Source organism: Diachasma alloeum, unplaced genomic scaffold (genome assembly GCF_001412515.2).
Source record: "Diachasma alloeum isolate Michigan unplaced genomic scaffold, Dall2.0 Dall_scaffold_00603, whole genome shotgun sequence".
NCBI lineage: Eukaryota > Metazoa > Arthropoda > Insecta > Hymenoptera > Braconidae > Diachasma > Diachasma alloeum.
Genome location: NW_021680735.1, coordinates 687,480 through 704,926, shown reverse-complemented (window position 1 = coordinate 704,926; position 17,447 = coordinate 687,480). Strand labels below are relative to the sequence as shown.

Here is a 17,447-nt window from a genome sequence, read left to right as displayed (position 1 = left end):
TTGTTTAGCATCAGTGGAATTGTAGCGTTTTAATCAAGCTTGCCTTGGACGAACACTGTGATTTTAAAGTGTGTAGTTCGTGTATGTAATGGTGCTATTGGGGTTTGTGTAGATTGAGATGTACAGAACTGTCCTGTGTAATTCTGGTGTACATAAAGTTTGATGTGTGAGTGAAAATTATTTGGTGCAAAAAAAATAATGTGTAAGTGCAGAATGACAGTGTGGTGATTGAGATGTGAAGAATGACGGTGTGTCGATCTGACAGAGTGTAGGTGTGCGGCCTTGCCAATAAAATCATTTAAAAAAGTAATAATTCGGTCAATTCTGTCAGTGTCACAATAACACTGAATAATCATAATTAAAAAAAAAATTCGCGCACAATTTAATTGACAATGGTTTGATCTATGAAAAAACCTGTAAAAGATACTTGAATATCCTGAAATCCTTAGATTGTTCCATCTCCGTCAAAGATTCCAACTATTGATGGAATTTCTCATTTAAAAATTCAATCCATCTCACGTTAAAAAATTGATATAAACCTGCAAATCCGTCGATTACATCCTCTCAATTAAATTAGTTATAATTAATTTTGACCCTCAACTTGTGCTGAAAGAAGAATAGAATCCATTGCATGCACGATGGGGCCTCGAAGCCTCCAGAATTTCCATTTATATTACCTACGTTGTACCTTCATTCTTCCCCTGACTCTATATTTTTCCACCTCTCACTGCTAATTTTACCCTCGATGTATCGATACAGTGAAGCTGCACACTGTTGACCATCCGGCGTCATCGCTTGCATTGTAGGTAATTTTCCATTCACCAATGTCAAAGGCCTGCTCTGGACTCTGTAACATGAACGACCAAACATTTTGGCCCTCAGTGATGTCAGACCACATAGTTTGCATGCCCAAGTCCAATGGCATCCGGCTAGGAGGGAATAACTCGAGTTTCACGGATCAACTGGGGCATTCGCATCTATGAACATCTCGCATTTTGCAGACATTTAGAGAATTCACATACCATTCACAGAAATGAGATACTATGAGAGAGAAATTTTTTTCATGTAGAAGAGATGAATTTTCATCGTAGTCAAGGGGAAAATTACGTAAAGGGATGACTTTGAGGTAAGACATTTATTTCAAAGGGGATGGAAAAATGTTTGTCAAGCTTGTGCAACAAATAAGGAGATTCAAGTGAATCTAATACTGTTTTTTATGAGAAATACTGGAGGAATTAATTTGCGAATATCTTTTGAACAAATAGGTCTGGAGGGAAATGTCAGAACACACTTTGAGGGCAGAATTTTATGGACTACAAATCAATTTTTCACAGGAATTCTCCGGAGCAGAGGCTGGCATAAATATTATTTTTACCAATATTTACACCGTAAATACATATTTTTTTACATAATAGCTAATAACGTATATATTTTTCATTATATTATGTATGAGTATTGAGAAATTCACATTTTTTAAATACCGTATCAATGAGTAATAATTAACAATAAAAAACTATTATTTATCTTATCAGGAATTACACTTGAATGTTTTAGAGTAGTCATTCAATCAATAATCAAATCGAAAATATTTCTCAATATTCATTTAATCAATAATGAAAATAAAAATATTTTCATTATTCTGTTAATAGGTAATGTTGACTGTCAAAATATTCATTAATGTGACAATGGACAATGATTATCGAAATGTCATTCCTTATGATGATAAACAGAAATTAAAAGTTTTTATTACTCAGTTAATCAGTAATTATAGATAGACATTATTGAATACTCATCTAATTAATAATGAAATCTATCTCATTAATTGAATATTTTTAAGGAAGAGCTAAAATAAGATAGCAAGTTAAAATGAACAATGAACAAAAAATTAGCAGTTTGGCATTTAAGTCCGTCATACGGCAATCATTTTTCAATGAAGAAGAGAGTTTATATAGTGTTTCACATCTTGTGACGTTAAAGGATATTATTGGATACGATTTGTATCTATTACTATGATAATGAAAAATTGATTTGGTTTCATTATTCATGACAAAAGAAATTGGGATTTTCTGGTTTTCATTTTCCATTGATCTAATAATGAAAATAAATTTTATACAATTATTGATTGATAAATTATTTATTTCTTTTTTCACTTTCATGTCTCATTAGTATCGCAATGAAAATTACATTTGGTATTATTATTCATTACGAAAAAAATCATAATTCCATTTTTTTAATTAACCATTGATATGGTAATGAAACATTAATAATGGAAATTATTTTCCTGTCGATCTCTGCTCTGGAGCGTAAATATTTTTGACAAGATCGATTATTCTGTACATCTTCTAACAATCAATTCAATAGTGAAGTGGTCAAACGGTTCAAGTCAATTCCACTATAGCGCCATCAGTTCTCGATGAATATCTCAAATTCTAAAGGAGTTGGCAAAATTTTCCTAAAAATCTTTTTTGTAAAGAAAAGTGAAGACTACCGAAAAAGATTTTACAACAATTTCGCCATCTTTCTTAAGTTCCGAGTTATTCAACAAAAACTCAACTGGGAACTAAGTCGACTTAAACCGATTGACCACATCACTACTGAATTATCCCTTTCAAAATAATAATAACAATATAACAAGTCTTCCAATATTTTCTTTGAAACTTCGTCTCACCTTACGTTGTTCTCACATCATTGAAAAAAATGGAGAATCAATACCTGATTATTCGTGACTTGAGTTACTTTGACGTTGTCCGTGAAAACCGGTTCATCCCAGGTGATGATGCTCCCGTTTCTCCCAGTGACATCTTGCGGGCAGTTATGGACCTTTGGAGGCTCGCCCTCTAAATTAAAACGAGTAAAATTTCTTGAAGCATTTTCTTCAATGAACGAAAAACCGAAAAAACTTAACAATTTGATTTATTTTCACCGAACGTTTGCGATGTGAAATTATTTTTTTACGATTCAACAGAGTTATTTTCAACGGACAAAACAGTATAAAATGCACGGACGAAAGAATAATTTTCAAATGTGTTAAAAACGCTGTATTTTTCAAAAATGTTTACCATTGAGCGACAAGAAATTACTGAAATCGGATGAATTTTAACTCGGGAAGAGGGGAAAAATCAAACGGCAAGGCGAAATAAAACAGTCAAAAAATGACTGTTTGACGCGATTCAAGCAAAAACAAATTTTTTTCATTAAATATTTGTTTTATCAATTTTTTTATTTTTGGCAATACTGATGAGAAAAATAATTTTCCATTCAGTAGCGTAGAAAACTATTGAGAAGTTTTGACGGGTGAAGATTTTGTGAATGGATTAATTGAAAAGAAAATGACACAGCAAAATCCAAAGTTCACAGCAAGGCCTAGGGGGAGACCCAGAGGGGCAAAACAGAAAATGTGATGCAAAATTAAAATCAAACAATCCATTGACAAAATCTTCGCCCATCAAAACCTCTCAATAATTTTCTATTCTTCAGAATGGAACATTATTATTCTCATCACTACTCCCAAGAATAAAAAAAAGTTGACAAAAAAAATATTTAATAAAATTTTTTTTTTTGCTTGAATTGCGTCAAACAGTAGTTTTATTGCCTGTTTCATTTTGCCCCACTCTCCCCCATGTTAGATTGTAATTTTATCTTACGGTGTAAAACTTGAGTTTATACTCTAGCGTTTCCTACACTTCCTATAATCTGACCAATTGAACTATTTTCAAAAGTTCTAGAATAGATTAAGCAGGATCAATTCGGGGATGCAAACAACCGACGTAACACAGCAGAATTCATTGAATTATCGTGACGCGTGGAATCAGCGATCCGCATTAAACAAAATCCTTGAAAGCGCTTAATGCCCAACCGAGGTTTAATTAAACCACAATGCTCGAATTCCATTATCGTGGATTACCCCCGACGGATAAACCGATGGAACTTCTATGACAACAGTAGTAACATATCAATTCAGTAGTGGATCCCTGAGACAAGGTTAACCACATGTCAATTTTTTTTAATTCGATGATTATCTGGGCGATTGTAATCATTCCAAGAGAAATCTCTATTAAGAAATAGGTGAAACATTTTCGGACAACAATCTATTTCGCCGAGCTTGTGCTGACCTTTCAAGGTCTACGTGGGCCTTTCAGTATCAATTTTCACGTCACAAAGTTTATGAAGTTAAATGAATATAATGGAGAAGTTATTCTCCAATTTATCAACTATATTTTCCTCCTTTATCTATCCTGCATAGCTTAGCTATCACATATATCTGTGTAATAATATCAAAATGAAAAAATTAATATATTTATTCATCTACTTAAAATTGTTTAAATCGGTCTGTATTATGAAAATCCAAATCGACTTCTGGTGATAAAAATTTGCTACTCGAAATTAAGTCTCCGAAATTAAGGGTCACAAGGGTCAGATTAAGGGTCTAAATAAGTATCACAAAAATCAGATTAAAGGTCACAAGGGTCGGAGTAAGGGTCCAAAAAAGGCACACGGGGGTCAAAGACTAAGGGTCAGAAGCGAGGGGTCACAAGGGTAAAAATAAGGGTCTCAATATCTCTCCATATTGTAAAAATCCAAATCGACTTTTGTGGTGATGAAAATTTGGTGCTCGAAATTGAGGTTCCAAAATTAAGGGTCAGAAATGAAGGATGAAAATTAGGGTCGCGAGGGGTATAATGAGGGCCAGATTGAGGATCACGAGGGTCAATTAAGGGCCACAAGGGTCAGAATAAGGATCATTAGGATTGGCGCGCGGAGCGAGTTCTTGAAAATTCATAAGTCTAGCATATATTTATCGACATAGACTGTTGACCAAAAACGTTTCACCTATTTTAATAGAGGAATTTTTAACCCTAGATTGGTCACCCTATGTGGGAAACCCCGCCACGCATCTCTTTCTTCAATTACAATTGACTGGCTAACCATAAAAATTCAAAAAAATTCAGAAAATAAGGGTCACAAGGGTCAAAATAAGGGTTCCAATATCTCTCAATATTGTAAAAATCCAAATTGACTTTTTGTGATGAAAATTTGGTGCTCGAAATTAAGACTCCAAACTTAAGGGTCAGAAATTAAGAATCAAAATTAGCATCACGAGGGGTATAAGAGTCACGGGGATCAATTAAGGGCCATAAGGGTCAGAATAAGGATCATGGGGATTGGCGAGCGGAGCGAGCCCTTGAAAATTAAGTTGACCAAAAATGTTTCATCTGTTTTAATAGAGAAATTTTCAACCCTAGTTTGGTCACCCTCCGAGGGAAACCCCTCCGCGCTTTTTTTTCTTCAATTACAATTGACTGGCTAACCGGAAAAATTAAAAAAAAATTTGACTGTCAATTGAAGTGTCTAAAAAATTATAGTAGTTTTTAGAACAACATATTTCCTAAAATTCCTAACAAAACAAATTATTTCGGACAGACGAATCATTTTTTCGCATGTTAACCCTAGACTGGTCACCATGCGAGGGAATTGCCGCAACACGTCGTCTTATTCACCTTATCATCGACTGGTTGATCGGGAAAATTTGAGAAAAATTAAATTCGTCAATTGAAGTATCTGGAAAATTCTAGTATTTTTTTTTCAATATTGTATCCTTAATTCTGGGAGAAAAAAAATTATTTCTAACAGGTGAACAATTTTTTCCCGTGTTAAATGAAATTGCCTGTTGCGCGACGTTGCTGGGAACGCGCTAAACGCGCCCGGGAAGTGTAGAGTGGATTCGGCAACGCTGGAGCCTAAATAACACGGTGGCACTCTCTCGCGAAGGTGACTAAAGTCGCGTTTTCCCGTCAGGTGGCCAGAATAGGGTTAAATGCCCATGACGCGACGTTGCCGGAAATTCGCTAAATGCGCCCGGCCAGTGTAGAGTGGATTCGGCAACGCTGAAGGCTAAATAACCCGGCGGGGAATCCCCGCGGAAGTGACCAAGTCGCAGAGTTGCGTCTGGTGACCAGACTAGGTTTATATTTTGAATTTTCACAGCTAAATACCGAAAATACAACCGACCTTTAACGACAATGCGAAGAGTGCAGGTCGACTGTTTCTTCGACACCGGATGCCTGGCGATGAAAGTAACAATGTGCAATCCGAGCTGGAGATTCGCCTCGAGTCTTGTGCCCCAGGATGGCTTAGATTTTACGTATCGAAACCAGTCTACATCGGTTGACGGTTGATTGAATCTCACGAATGCCTCGTTTTGGCCGGGAGATAGCTCTGCAATTACGTCCTTCGGACATTCCAACCGTGGCTTTGGATACTCTGGAGCCCAGGAAAAGGGTGCACTTTTGTTGATTACACGGAGTTGGAGTAAATACTATATAAATCACTTCAACATCGAATCTCAATGGGAAGGCAACGGCATTGAGCAGTAAAGTTTCAATCAGTGCAACTGTTCTATTTTTTTTCTCTTTAATTCACTACAGAACAGATGAGTTTGAATCAATAAATGAAGTTAATAACATCAGTTGTTTCTATTCTCACTGCTTCACGAATATTTCTGAAACTTGTTCCACAGAAAGTTCTTAAAGATATTCTCAAAGTTATTACGGAATCCAACAAATTGTTCTATTCAAACTCAGTTGTTTAAATTTAATAACAATTTCGCATAAAACTATCTATTCAGATTTTTTTCTTAATCATTTCCTGGAGTAGAAGCTTGTGAATTAGTAATGAGCATTGGTTGAAACCCCCCTAGCTTCATTGTGCATGCAAAAACGTATGAATGTGTATCCAAGTGTTAAATGTACAAATAACCGAACTGTTATAAATGTTTTTCAATTTTAACGAGAGTCAAGTTAAAAATAGTAGGAGATCAATTGCCCCGTATTTCGTAAGAGGGAAAATCTCTAGTGAGAATGAATATTTATACAATAAAATTCATTGGAATAATAATATGAAATTATGAAGCACATGGAGTCACCACATTAAAAAAAAAATTAATTCCCTTATTATGAAAATAAAAAGAAATGATTAGAAGAAAAAAAAACTGGACTTTTGTACTTAAATCATCACCTCTGCGAGGAATATTCTTCTTATTGTGTGATATTATCAATATAGTAAATCACGGATACGAAATAGTGATGTTCATAAGAAATGGAATGAAGCGAAAAGCTTGATATTTGGTGCTTAAAGATATTTTGCCATTTTCGGCAAATTTTATTTTTTCGTGTTCAAGGAAAATTCTATAACTTGTTTGGCTGACAGCAGAACATATGGAACTTACTTCTTTGATGTTAAAAAAAAAATTAATCGCAATTAATAAGTGAAAGTAAAGTTGTTGTCGACCGTCGAATAATGATTAAGTAAAAATTAATCGCAATAGTGTCTCCAGAAATAAATAAACAAATTTTTCTTTATACACGGGCTGATATAGGGTTTTTCATCGTCCGCTTTTCCCTATGTCTTACCTTTATCTCCATTGTAAATAATACCCCTGTCATTAGAATAAAATACCTCATGAAATCTGTATTTTAGAGTCCAAGGACTGAGACGACGATTGTAATTAGCTAAATTTGTATATAATTGTAGATATATATATTGTTAAACTACCATTTTATGTTGAATAAACGCTTTTAATCGTTAATCGTTATACACGGGCTTTTATGGAATTTATGTTGAATTTTATAATTCACCTACTAGAAGATTCTAAAAATAGAAAGAAAAATAGAAGGTAATGTGTAAAACTATACTGAATCGAATGGCCAGAGAAAAATTTGGGATACCCGGGCAAAAGAGGAAACATTTGGAAGATTCTATCCCATATAAACGCATGCGTTTGGTGCATTTTGTCCACTCCATTTCTAAATAATAAACATGGGTCGATGGATTGAAATTTTTATCAAGGTAAAGGGAATAGCTTCATCTCTCAGTTGAAAAAAAAATCAACTGTTTTTTGAATACTTCACGGAGAGAAATATTCAATACAAATTACCAGAAAAAAGACGTAAAAATTACGTTTCGAAACGTAACCTGGGAGCGAAGTAAAATTCAATAAAAAGTGTCAATCGTCACGTAAATTCTACGATCTATTCCGTAAAAATCACTCATCCGTCCGACGCCTCACGGCTAGCCATGAGTCACCGTGAGGGGGAGATTTTAACAACACGTTCCGGAACTTTTCGTAAAAATTCTTAAATATCCAAGAATTTTCATGTTCTGAGGCATAATAAGTCTTGAAGTTTCTGTTAGATTTTACAACTTCCAGAAAAATTACGTGACTTTTTCGTATTTTTTCGGTGACAGACCCGAAAATTTACTGAACGTTTCAGATTTATTCTCTTATATTCCTATAGAAATTCACTGAAAACGATTCTCGCTTGCGGATTACGTGAAATGTTCCGTAATTTTTCTTGAATATTTCTCTCCGTGTTGCGATTTTGGATAAACATCCTTACGGTTTATATTCCATTTGGAAATCAATGAGAATTTTTCTCAACATGGTTTCCTCCATCCCCTACTTCCACATCGAACGTAGAAAGATTTTCTCGATATTAAAAATCGAGTGTTCCAATACATCGAAAGGCAATGCAAAGAAAATGGTTTCCCTTGAAAATAGAAAAAAAAAATGAGAGAAAAAAGATGCGAAAAAGGCCAACGTGTTTGGAGTGAATAGTTGATGTTTTGATGAATTGATTGATCGACTCAGCAGAGGTAATTATAGAAACTAAGTATTAAACTCACTGACACAATCGGCATGCTGTGGCCCCAGCCACTCTCCACTTCCGTGGCAAGTGATCTGATATTCCCCAAGGAGTTTATAACTCCGTGGGCATTTCAAATAGCACTTAGTGCCGGGCCGATTAACGGCTCTGTACGGTTGCCATGTATTGTCGTCTCCCTGCCGTGAGCATATTAAAGTACCTCGTTTAACTGGATTCACCGGTGGACACGAGATAGCGTTTATCTCTGTGAATTACAATGGAAATAAATCATGTTTGTGGATTATGACGTACAATATTCACACTATCAAATGAGGATTCATATTTTCGGACGATCTGCATTCTTCTCAGTTGCACTGTTAGAAAAAAATGATATTTCATGGACAGTTGACTACTAATTTTCAGGACAGCAACACTGAATGCGATTTAGGGGGGAAAAAAATCATGGAATTTCAGGTTTCACTAAAAATGCAGTAAAATTCCAGAATTTTAAGTAGCAGAAAGACGAGAATTCCTTAATTTATTTGAATGTCCAATCTATTATGAATATTCAGTGCCAAATTACATTGAATTTTCAGTGAAATCTGAAATATCATGATTGTTCCCCCTAAATCGCACTCAGTGTCACTGTCCTGAAAATTCCAGAATATATTTACCGGAATTTTCTGGTTTTCTATCTATTTTCAGGGAAAAATGGAACTGAAATTTACACTTCTCTTTCATTTTTCCATGAAGTTCTGAATTTTCAATGACGAAATTCCTTGAAATTTCAGTAGTAAGTAAATTCGATACAAATTTCCAAAAAGTGTACCGGAAATTTCAGACAACAATTTTTAACAGTGTAATAGTGGATAATTACACGTATGAAAAAATCGTATAGAAATTTTCTATACGGATTGTGTATAGAATATCTATAGGATTTTCGTATATGATATTCGGATATTTCAATACGAATAATTTTTATACAAATTATTTCTATACGATTTCTATAGGTTTGATCCTATACGATCCACTGCCACATGTAAAAATTTCGTATGGAGTTGTGACATTTCTCTGTTTTTCTCTGTACGGAGAGAAATATTCAATAAAAATTACGTATCTGTTCCGTCATTCCGGAGCGAAATGGGGTTGTAGGAAATTTTACGGAACTGTCACTGAATTTTTCCGGAGCGTTCCGTAATTTTTATCTGAATCTCCTGTGAAAAATTACGATACCATCACTTAAATTTTCTGAGTCGATTCCGTAATCGGTGAGTGAATTGTGAGTTCCGTAATTTTTACTGGACATTTCTCTCCGTGTGGAGCGTTTAGACATGTTCCGTATGAAAAGAAAAATTTATGTAAAAATTTATGTATAAAAATAATTCGTATAGAAAAAATTCCTATAGAAACATCCGAATATCATATACGGAAATCCTATAGAATCTCTATACGCAATACGTATAGAAAATTTCTATACGGTTTTTTCATATGTGTACAACTCAACTCACAAACTTATTCCTCTTTGAAAATTTGTTTTTTTAATTTTATGGAAATTTGTGACACACAGTGCGATAAGACTCGCTGAAGCTATGAATTTCCCTGAAGTAATTTATATTGAAAAAAATGTGCAGATAAGTTGCGGATTTTTCAATACAATCGGCCAAAAACTAATAAAATTTTTACACGTGTCGCGTTGAAAAAGCACGTGCAGATAAGTTGCGGAATTTTTTAATAAAATCGGCCAAAAACTAATAAAATTTTCAAGGAGAATCCAACGGAATTTTCCAGCAAAAGCGCTCGGATATAAAATTTTTCGACCGTGTCGCGTTGACAAATGATCCCTTGCAAAAAAAAGCCGGTAAAATTTTCATTTTGCTTTTGTTAAATGAATAATAAAGTGCTGCATTTAAAATCAATCAACGAAAAATCATTGATTGAGAATAACAAGTTGTTAAGATATTCATCAATCGATAAAATACTTTATTCCTAAAATGGTTGTTTTCAGGACTTATTATCAAGAAAGAATCCGATGATTACTCCGACCTTCACATATTTGAGGAGTAAAACCGTAGATGGAATGGTCGACGAGGAATTATTATTACTTGAGTTATTTCCAGTATTGAAAATAGAGAAAAAAATAAAGACTCCCCACCTTTTGTTGTTGTCAAGAACAATCCACCGATTGGGAGTATATTAATACCCGGTAAATTTCCACAAACTACAATAGTCTTCAAGAGTCTTCGTACTGTAAACGTAAGTTTTTCATTCTCCTCCAATGAAGTTTCTCATAATTTTCCTGTTGGCGTGTGCTGTGATGAGCGTCACGGCAAAAGGTAATAAAAATCAAACGTTCTGTATTTGGAAATACAATTTAAAAATGGTTTTGTTTCTCTAAAATACGAGTCCAAGATCTCATTTGAAATAAATCAATGAAAAAATGTATCGAAAAATAATTTCCATAATTTGTCCAGTTTGCAAGAGTGTGGAAGACTGCGATGACAGCGACTGCAAGAAAGATTTGAAAGCAATCTGCGTTGAAGGTATGTGTCGCTGTGTGGACTACGAATCGTGGAGATGGTACACTCTCATAGCATTAGGAGGTGATCCTCGTCTAATGAAATAATGTGCTATCAAAAATATTGTTGCGTATCCCCCTTCGAATCCCGAAATTGTGAACCATCTGAAGAATGTCTGTGAAGCCTGTTGAGTTATGACTGTCATCTGGATCTATCGTCATTCTTTCCCCTGGATCCAAAAGAGATTATCGACTGGATTCTGCATAATTAATTAATGAATAAACTGTTCGCCCCTTCTATTTCCTTAATTACGTGTTCGCCTTTTTCATTCTTCTGACGTAACAATATATTCATTTTTTGAAATAAATTCAATGGTATAACAAGATGCATCCTTATACGACTGAGATCCGAATTATTTGAAATTTTAAGAATTGAGAGTTAATTACTTGAATAAAGATTCAGTTGCAAGCACAATAATGCTTAATCATTACCCTTAATACTCCCTCCACTGGAATGATCCTACAGAAGTAAGAGATAAAATTAGTTCATGAAAAAATCAGTAACTTCTCATGGACACCGCCCGCTTGTTACCAAGTGTATTAGAATGCACTCGATGCGACTTGAATTCAGTGATTTCTACACGGAGAGAAATATTCAGTAAAAATTGCGGAACAATTCACGTAATTCGCAATGGGGAATAGTTTTCCGGCAATTTTTATAGGAATGGAAAAGGAGAAATCTGAAACTTTCAGTGAATTCTCAGGTTCATCACCGGACAAAGTACGAAATTGTCACGTAATTTTTCCCGAAGAAGTAAAATCTTACAGAAACTTGCCCACTTATTGTGCCTCCAAAATAAAAAATTCTTGAACGTTCAACAATTTTTATGAAACTGGTGAGTTATTTCTACTTTCCGTTCCGTAAAATTTCTCAATCGTTGGGGAAAAATTTCGGAACGAATTGTTGTCCCTACAAGGGTGAGTCATCAGACGGGTGGTTAATTTTTACGCAACAAATCGTAGAATTTACGTGGTGATTTGTACAATTTCAGCTCCGACTCACACTTTTTATTGAATTTTACTTCGCTCGTGGATTACATTTCGAAACGTAATTTTTACGTTTTTTTTTCTGGTAATTTTTATTGAATTTTTCTCTCCGTGTAATGAATGAAGAATTCTGAAATTGATATCAGTATACTATAGCGAAGTGGTAAAACGGTACAAGTCAATTTTGACTATTGACCAGTTTTCAATGAATATTTTAGAATCTAAGGGAGATAGCAAAATTTTAGTTATTAACTTGTTAAAGATTGAAGCTAATTTTAGGGCGGATCGGGGACACGTGATATGGAAAGGGTGAAAATTAATGACACGCGGATTACAAAACACTGGTGATGTACTTTATTTGTGGCGCAAGCCACGCGTCTTGATTTTAAGGATACACGAATTGGTGAATGTCTCAATGTCAATTTGATAATAGTCTTTTCACTGCACTAGAGATTCTCTCGATATTAAACTTGATGATTGACTCAAAATAATTGATAGTTAACTCGGAATTAATTGATAATTGAATAAAATAGAGACGCTACACAGAGCGCTAGACTCAATATAATACTCGGTGATGTACTCGATACTCGGCTAGTTTAATACTGTACTCTATATGTGAATCTCGGACTAACCGATGTATACTCTTTGAGGAGTAGATTGATACTACTGAAGTTTAATATTTGGCGATTTGCTTCGTGATGTACGCGTGGACCCGAAGGGTCCCGAGGTCATTCGAGATTTTTCGTTGAGCCCGGTAATTCTGATAGAGAAATATTTGCTGCATTTCAAAGAATACTTTTTTGTAGAGCCGATTGAGATCTACAACAAATGTAATTACAAAAAATTCGCAATCTCCCGAATCTCCCTTAGATTCGGAAATATTCCTCAAAAACTCAACTGGGAGATGAGTCGACTTATCTCCGTTTACCACTTCACTACTGATATGTCATTGAAGTTACAGAATTCCTTTGTCCGACATCATTTCCCTCGTTAAGTAACTTATTAGTTTTCAGAATAGTCAATTTTCAAAAGAATCTTGCCTTATCGGCTCGATTTATCCTAAATGCATCTCTTCTCCCCCCAGCACTCCACTATCCCCGACGGTATTAAAATCACAAAGTTGTGAATGTCATTCACGAGAACGTGGATATTCCAAGACCATTATAATTGATAAGAGACAAGGTCATTGAAGCACGCGCCGTTGGAATTGCCTGTATGCCAGCCCCCAGTTCAATTTTGAAGCGTCTATCGGCTTCCCATTAGGTCCCCAACCCATAGATACCGGGTAAACAATCGTCTCATCTCAAATGCGAGGCAGGGCGATAATGAGAATTGCAATTCAGTTATGTAACCTCTCCATCTCGCATAATTGGATTTTCAGATAATTTTTTATTGGACTCATGCTCACCTACACAGGATCTTCCGTCTGATGAGACGATTTTCTCATCGCCGTTGCAGGCACAGAAGTAGCTGCCTTCTGTGTTCTCACAGACTTCGTCGCAGCCACCGTTGTTGTCAAGGCATTCGTTTATATCTGGTAAACATTTTTTAACACGGGAAAAATAATATACTTGAATTAAGTATATTTTATGCTCGCGGGGGGGATAGGTGTTTCAATTCGAAGATGATTATTTCGTATCAGTCCAGCTTGTACCAAGCGCTCTCAAGTGTAATATGAGGGTCAGTCACTGGGTGTGAGAATACAAGGGTCAAAGGGTGGAGGTTAAAAAATGAGGGTCGGAATATTAGATTAAAAAACTGAGGGCCTGAATGTAAAGGAGAAGGAATGAGGAATGTTTTGATCGCCTGTCATTTTTTGATTTTCTTATGATTATTCTGTCAAGATTCCATGAACAACTAATGGATTAATGAGGTATTTAATGAGTTTCTCTGCAATTTCTACAATTGTTTTTGGCGTTTTATTTGAAATTTTATTAATTTGTCTTCATATTAAAATCGCTTGGAAAACCGTAAATGGCTGAGGAATTATATTTTTCGGTATAGTTAATAGATTTTAATATTATCTGCCGGCAGAAGGACGCTGGCGATATACAGTAATATACATAATACCTGTAATAATAATAATTTTTTTCAGTAAAATATAATGAATAGTTTTTGTTTTTCTTTGAGTTGGAGTTCCTAGGGGAAGGAATGAGGGTCATATAAGGACTAAAAGCAGGAATCAAGCATAATATATGACTTATATTTCAACTCTCATTGTCTAACACCCCCTTTTTTTCACCCATGGTCTGACCCTCATTTTTTAACCTCCACTTTTTGACCCCTATATTCTGACACTTAGTGCCTGACCCTTACATTACACTTAACCCTAGATTGGCTACCCTTCGATGGAAACCCCGCCGCGCGTCGTTTTTCTTTAATTACAATTGACTGGCTAACCGGAAAAATAAAAAATAATATTTCCCAAAATTCCGAAAGAAAACAAATTATTTCGGACAGATGAATTATTTTTTTCCACGTTAAATGAAATCGTCCATGGCGCGATGTTGCCGGAAACTCGCTAAACGCGCCCGGTCACTGTAGAGTGAATTCGGCAACGCTAGAGCCTAAATAACACGGCGGGGAATCCTCGCGGAAGTGACCAAGTCGCAGGGTCGCCTCTGGTGACCAGACTAAACAATCATCTTCGAATTGAAATATCCATCCCCCAATTGAGTATAAAATATACTTGAATCAAGAATATTTTTTTTCCGTGAACGATTATTTGATTATGAGTCGTGAGAGATTTTGGAGGAAGAAAATGAGTGATTGGATGGGGTGAATCTTCTTGAGAGCGAGTGATCGCCAGAAGGGTTCTCGAACAAGTTTTACTTACGCCAAAAAGATCGTTTGTTAAAAGTTATAAAAAATAACATGCATCAATCACTAGCCAATGGTACGCGCGCGAAACGCGTCCGTTTTCGTAGTTTCGGAAATTCAGACATGAGGTTTTGTGAAATGGCAAAATGAATTGAAATGACAAAAATTTCTCAAATTTATTGCAAGGACTGGATTTCTCATAAATATGATTCAATTTCTCTGGAATTGGATACTGTTTGTAGATATTCATACCCAAACACGTGACGACTGAAGATGCTCGATATCCAGGGGGGCATTGGCTCCTCCACTTCTCGATGGCCGGTTGATCCTTGAGCTCGAGAGGATTATTGACGCATCGATAGGAGCCCGGAGTATTGATGCATCCATATCTACATACCTCAGTTTGTAGCTCAGGAACAGCGCACTCGTCGATATCTAATCCAAAGTAACAAGTATTGTACTTATAATAAGTCGTCCCTATTTCTGGCGGACAATATCAGTATTGCTTTATTCTATTGTATTTTAAAAACAAGGCGAGGATTTTTAGAAAAGAACAATTGAAATTTTGCCAGTCGTCTTGGGAGATATTACGGATATTCGAGTCAGGGATGGCCATCAATATTAAATTTCTTCAATATTAAAAGGTTTGGCGACTTACATTGATAAATGTTTAAATACAGGGTGACGTCAGCTCCTTGTTTACAAATTTCAGGCAGATATAGAATAGAAAATCGGGAATTCAACGGTACAAAAATGAGTAAATACCGATGATAGACATTTAAATAGTGAACATTAGAATTTTTCAATACTTCAGCCAATTCTATTGCGATTGACTACCGCCATGATTGGAAACGATGACGCAGTTGTCAATGGGACTCGATATGATAGTTAATATCGCTCTTCATGTTGATAAACTTATCGATTCAGGGTTGCAATGAACATTGCTCAAACTATCGAACATAATGGTGTTCCAACTAACGCACATAACCGTACCGTCGGCATTTTCAATCATGGCGGCATGGCGGGAGACTACCATGATGTTGTTGGGTAAATCATTGAAAAACTCTAACGCTCAATATTCAAAAATTTATTATCGTAATTTCATAATTCTTATGCCATTGAATTACCAATTTTCCATTCGATATTTCCTCACAATTTGTAAACAAGGTGCTGACGTCACCCTGTATACTCATCAAAATTTGAAAATAATATAATATTGATGGTTTAATTTTTCAATAATGGTGTCGGAAAAATTGACCTAGGCGGTCTCTAGCGACTTGACAGGTTCAATAAAAAGTTAATAAAAGGATTTTTTGTCGATGACCCAACGTTTCGGTCTCTAGGGAGATCCTCACTAAAAAAAATCATTTGCCAATATGTGATTTCCATGGTTCTGGTTTTATGTATAATTGTCATGTATTTTGAACAGTGCATTGGAAGATTAAAGGAACCCCTGATGGGGGTCTCCCTGGAGACCGAAACGTTGTGTCATCGACAAAAAATCTTTTTTATTGAACCTGTCAAATTACTGGAGACTGCCTCGGCCAATTTTTCCAACACCATTATTGAAAAATCAACTATTGCGGTCGGCCATTAACTCCAAATATTTATAGTTTAAATTTATTATTGATAATGAATTCAGTAGCGAAGTGGTCAAACGGTTTAAGTCGATTTTGACTATTCGTGAGTTTTCAATGAATATCTCACAATCTAAGGCAGGTAGCAAAATTTCTGTTATCATCTTTTCGATAGAACACATTGAGAGCTTCAAAAAAGATATGTTTGAAACGCAATTAAAATTCCAGAACATTCTGGTTGACTAGCTCGGCCTAGTTCGAAAATCTCCGGGACCCTTCGGGTCATCAGTCATAAGTGACCGAAACACGCGCGAATCAGTTTAGGCTTAGCCTCTCACCGTATAAGTCTATCTCGAGCAAATCACCTGTAGACGTCGTATAGTATCAGTACAGTTCTGATCAGTACATCAACTCAGTTCATTTATTCAGTTTTATAAATTCAGTCTAGAGTGAATCAACGCAGTTAAATAATTATCAGTAGAAATTCAGTAAATCAATTAACAACTTTCTAGAGACATTCAACCGTGTATAAAGTGTACATATTTTCAGACTTTGGTGGCTGTTGACCACCAATAAATTGTGACTTTAGAAAACTCCGTATTTTTTCTTTTACGGCTCATCCTACTTTAACTATCCTCTAACACCTCCCACAATCCACCCAATTTACAGATCCTCTCCTCAAACAAGATGTGAACAAAAATTTCGCTATCTGCCATAGATTTGGAGATATTCCTCGAAAACTCAGCTAAGAGCTAAGTCGACTGAAAACGTTTGACCACTTCGCTACTAAAATTTTCAATGATGAATAATATTCATCGAGCCTCGTAACGATCTCCAGTCCTTGCA

General features: G+C 35.5%; 1 protein-coding gene and 1 long non-coding RNA gene across 2 annotated transcripts in view; one reads left to right on the top strand and one right to left on the bottom strand.

The window, feature by feature from the left end:
• Nucleotides 1-251: 251 nt before the first annotated feature.
• The window catches only part of LOC107043579, a 52,410-nt gene continuing 35,214 nt past the window's right edge, over nucleotides 252-17,447 (bottom strand). The window contains exons 8-13 of the mRNA XM_015265128.2: nucleotides 15,277-15,459; nucleotides 13,613-13,738; nucleotides 8,683-8,907; nucleotides 6,010-6,261; nucleotides 2,713-2,837; nucleotides 252-847 (exon numbers count right to left, since the gene is read on the bottom strand). Coding sequence (XP_015120614.1) covers nucleotides 737-847; nucleotides 2,713-2,837; nucleotides 6,010-6,261; nucleotides 8,683-8,907; nucleotides 13,613-13,738; nucleotides 15,277-15,459 — 1,022 coding nt within the window. The 3' untranslated portion in view covers nucleotides 252-736. The remainder of the gene's footprint in view (nucleotides 848-2,712; nucleotides 2,838-6,009; nucleotides 6,262-8,682; nucleotides 8,908-13,612; nucleotides 13,739-15,276; nucleotides 15,460-17,447) is intronic.
• On the top strand, nucleotides 10,861-11,543 carry LOC107043580. Its single transcript, XR_001461253.2, has 2 exons — nucleotides 10,861-10,975; nucleotides 11,114-11,543. It is a non-coding gene; the product is annotated as an uncharacterized LOC107043580 (long non-coding RNA).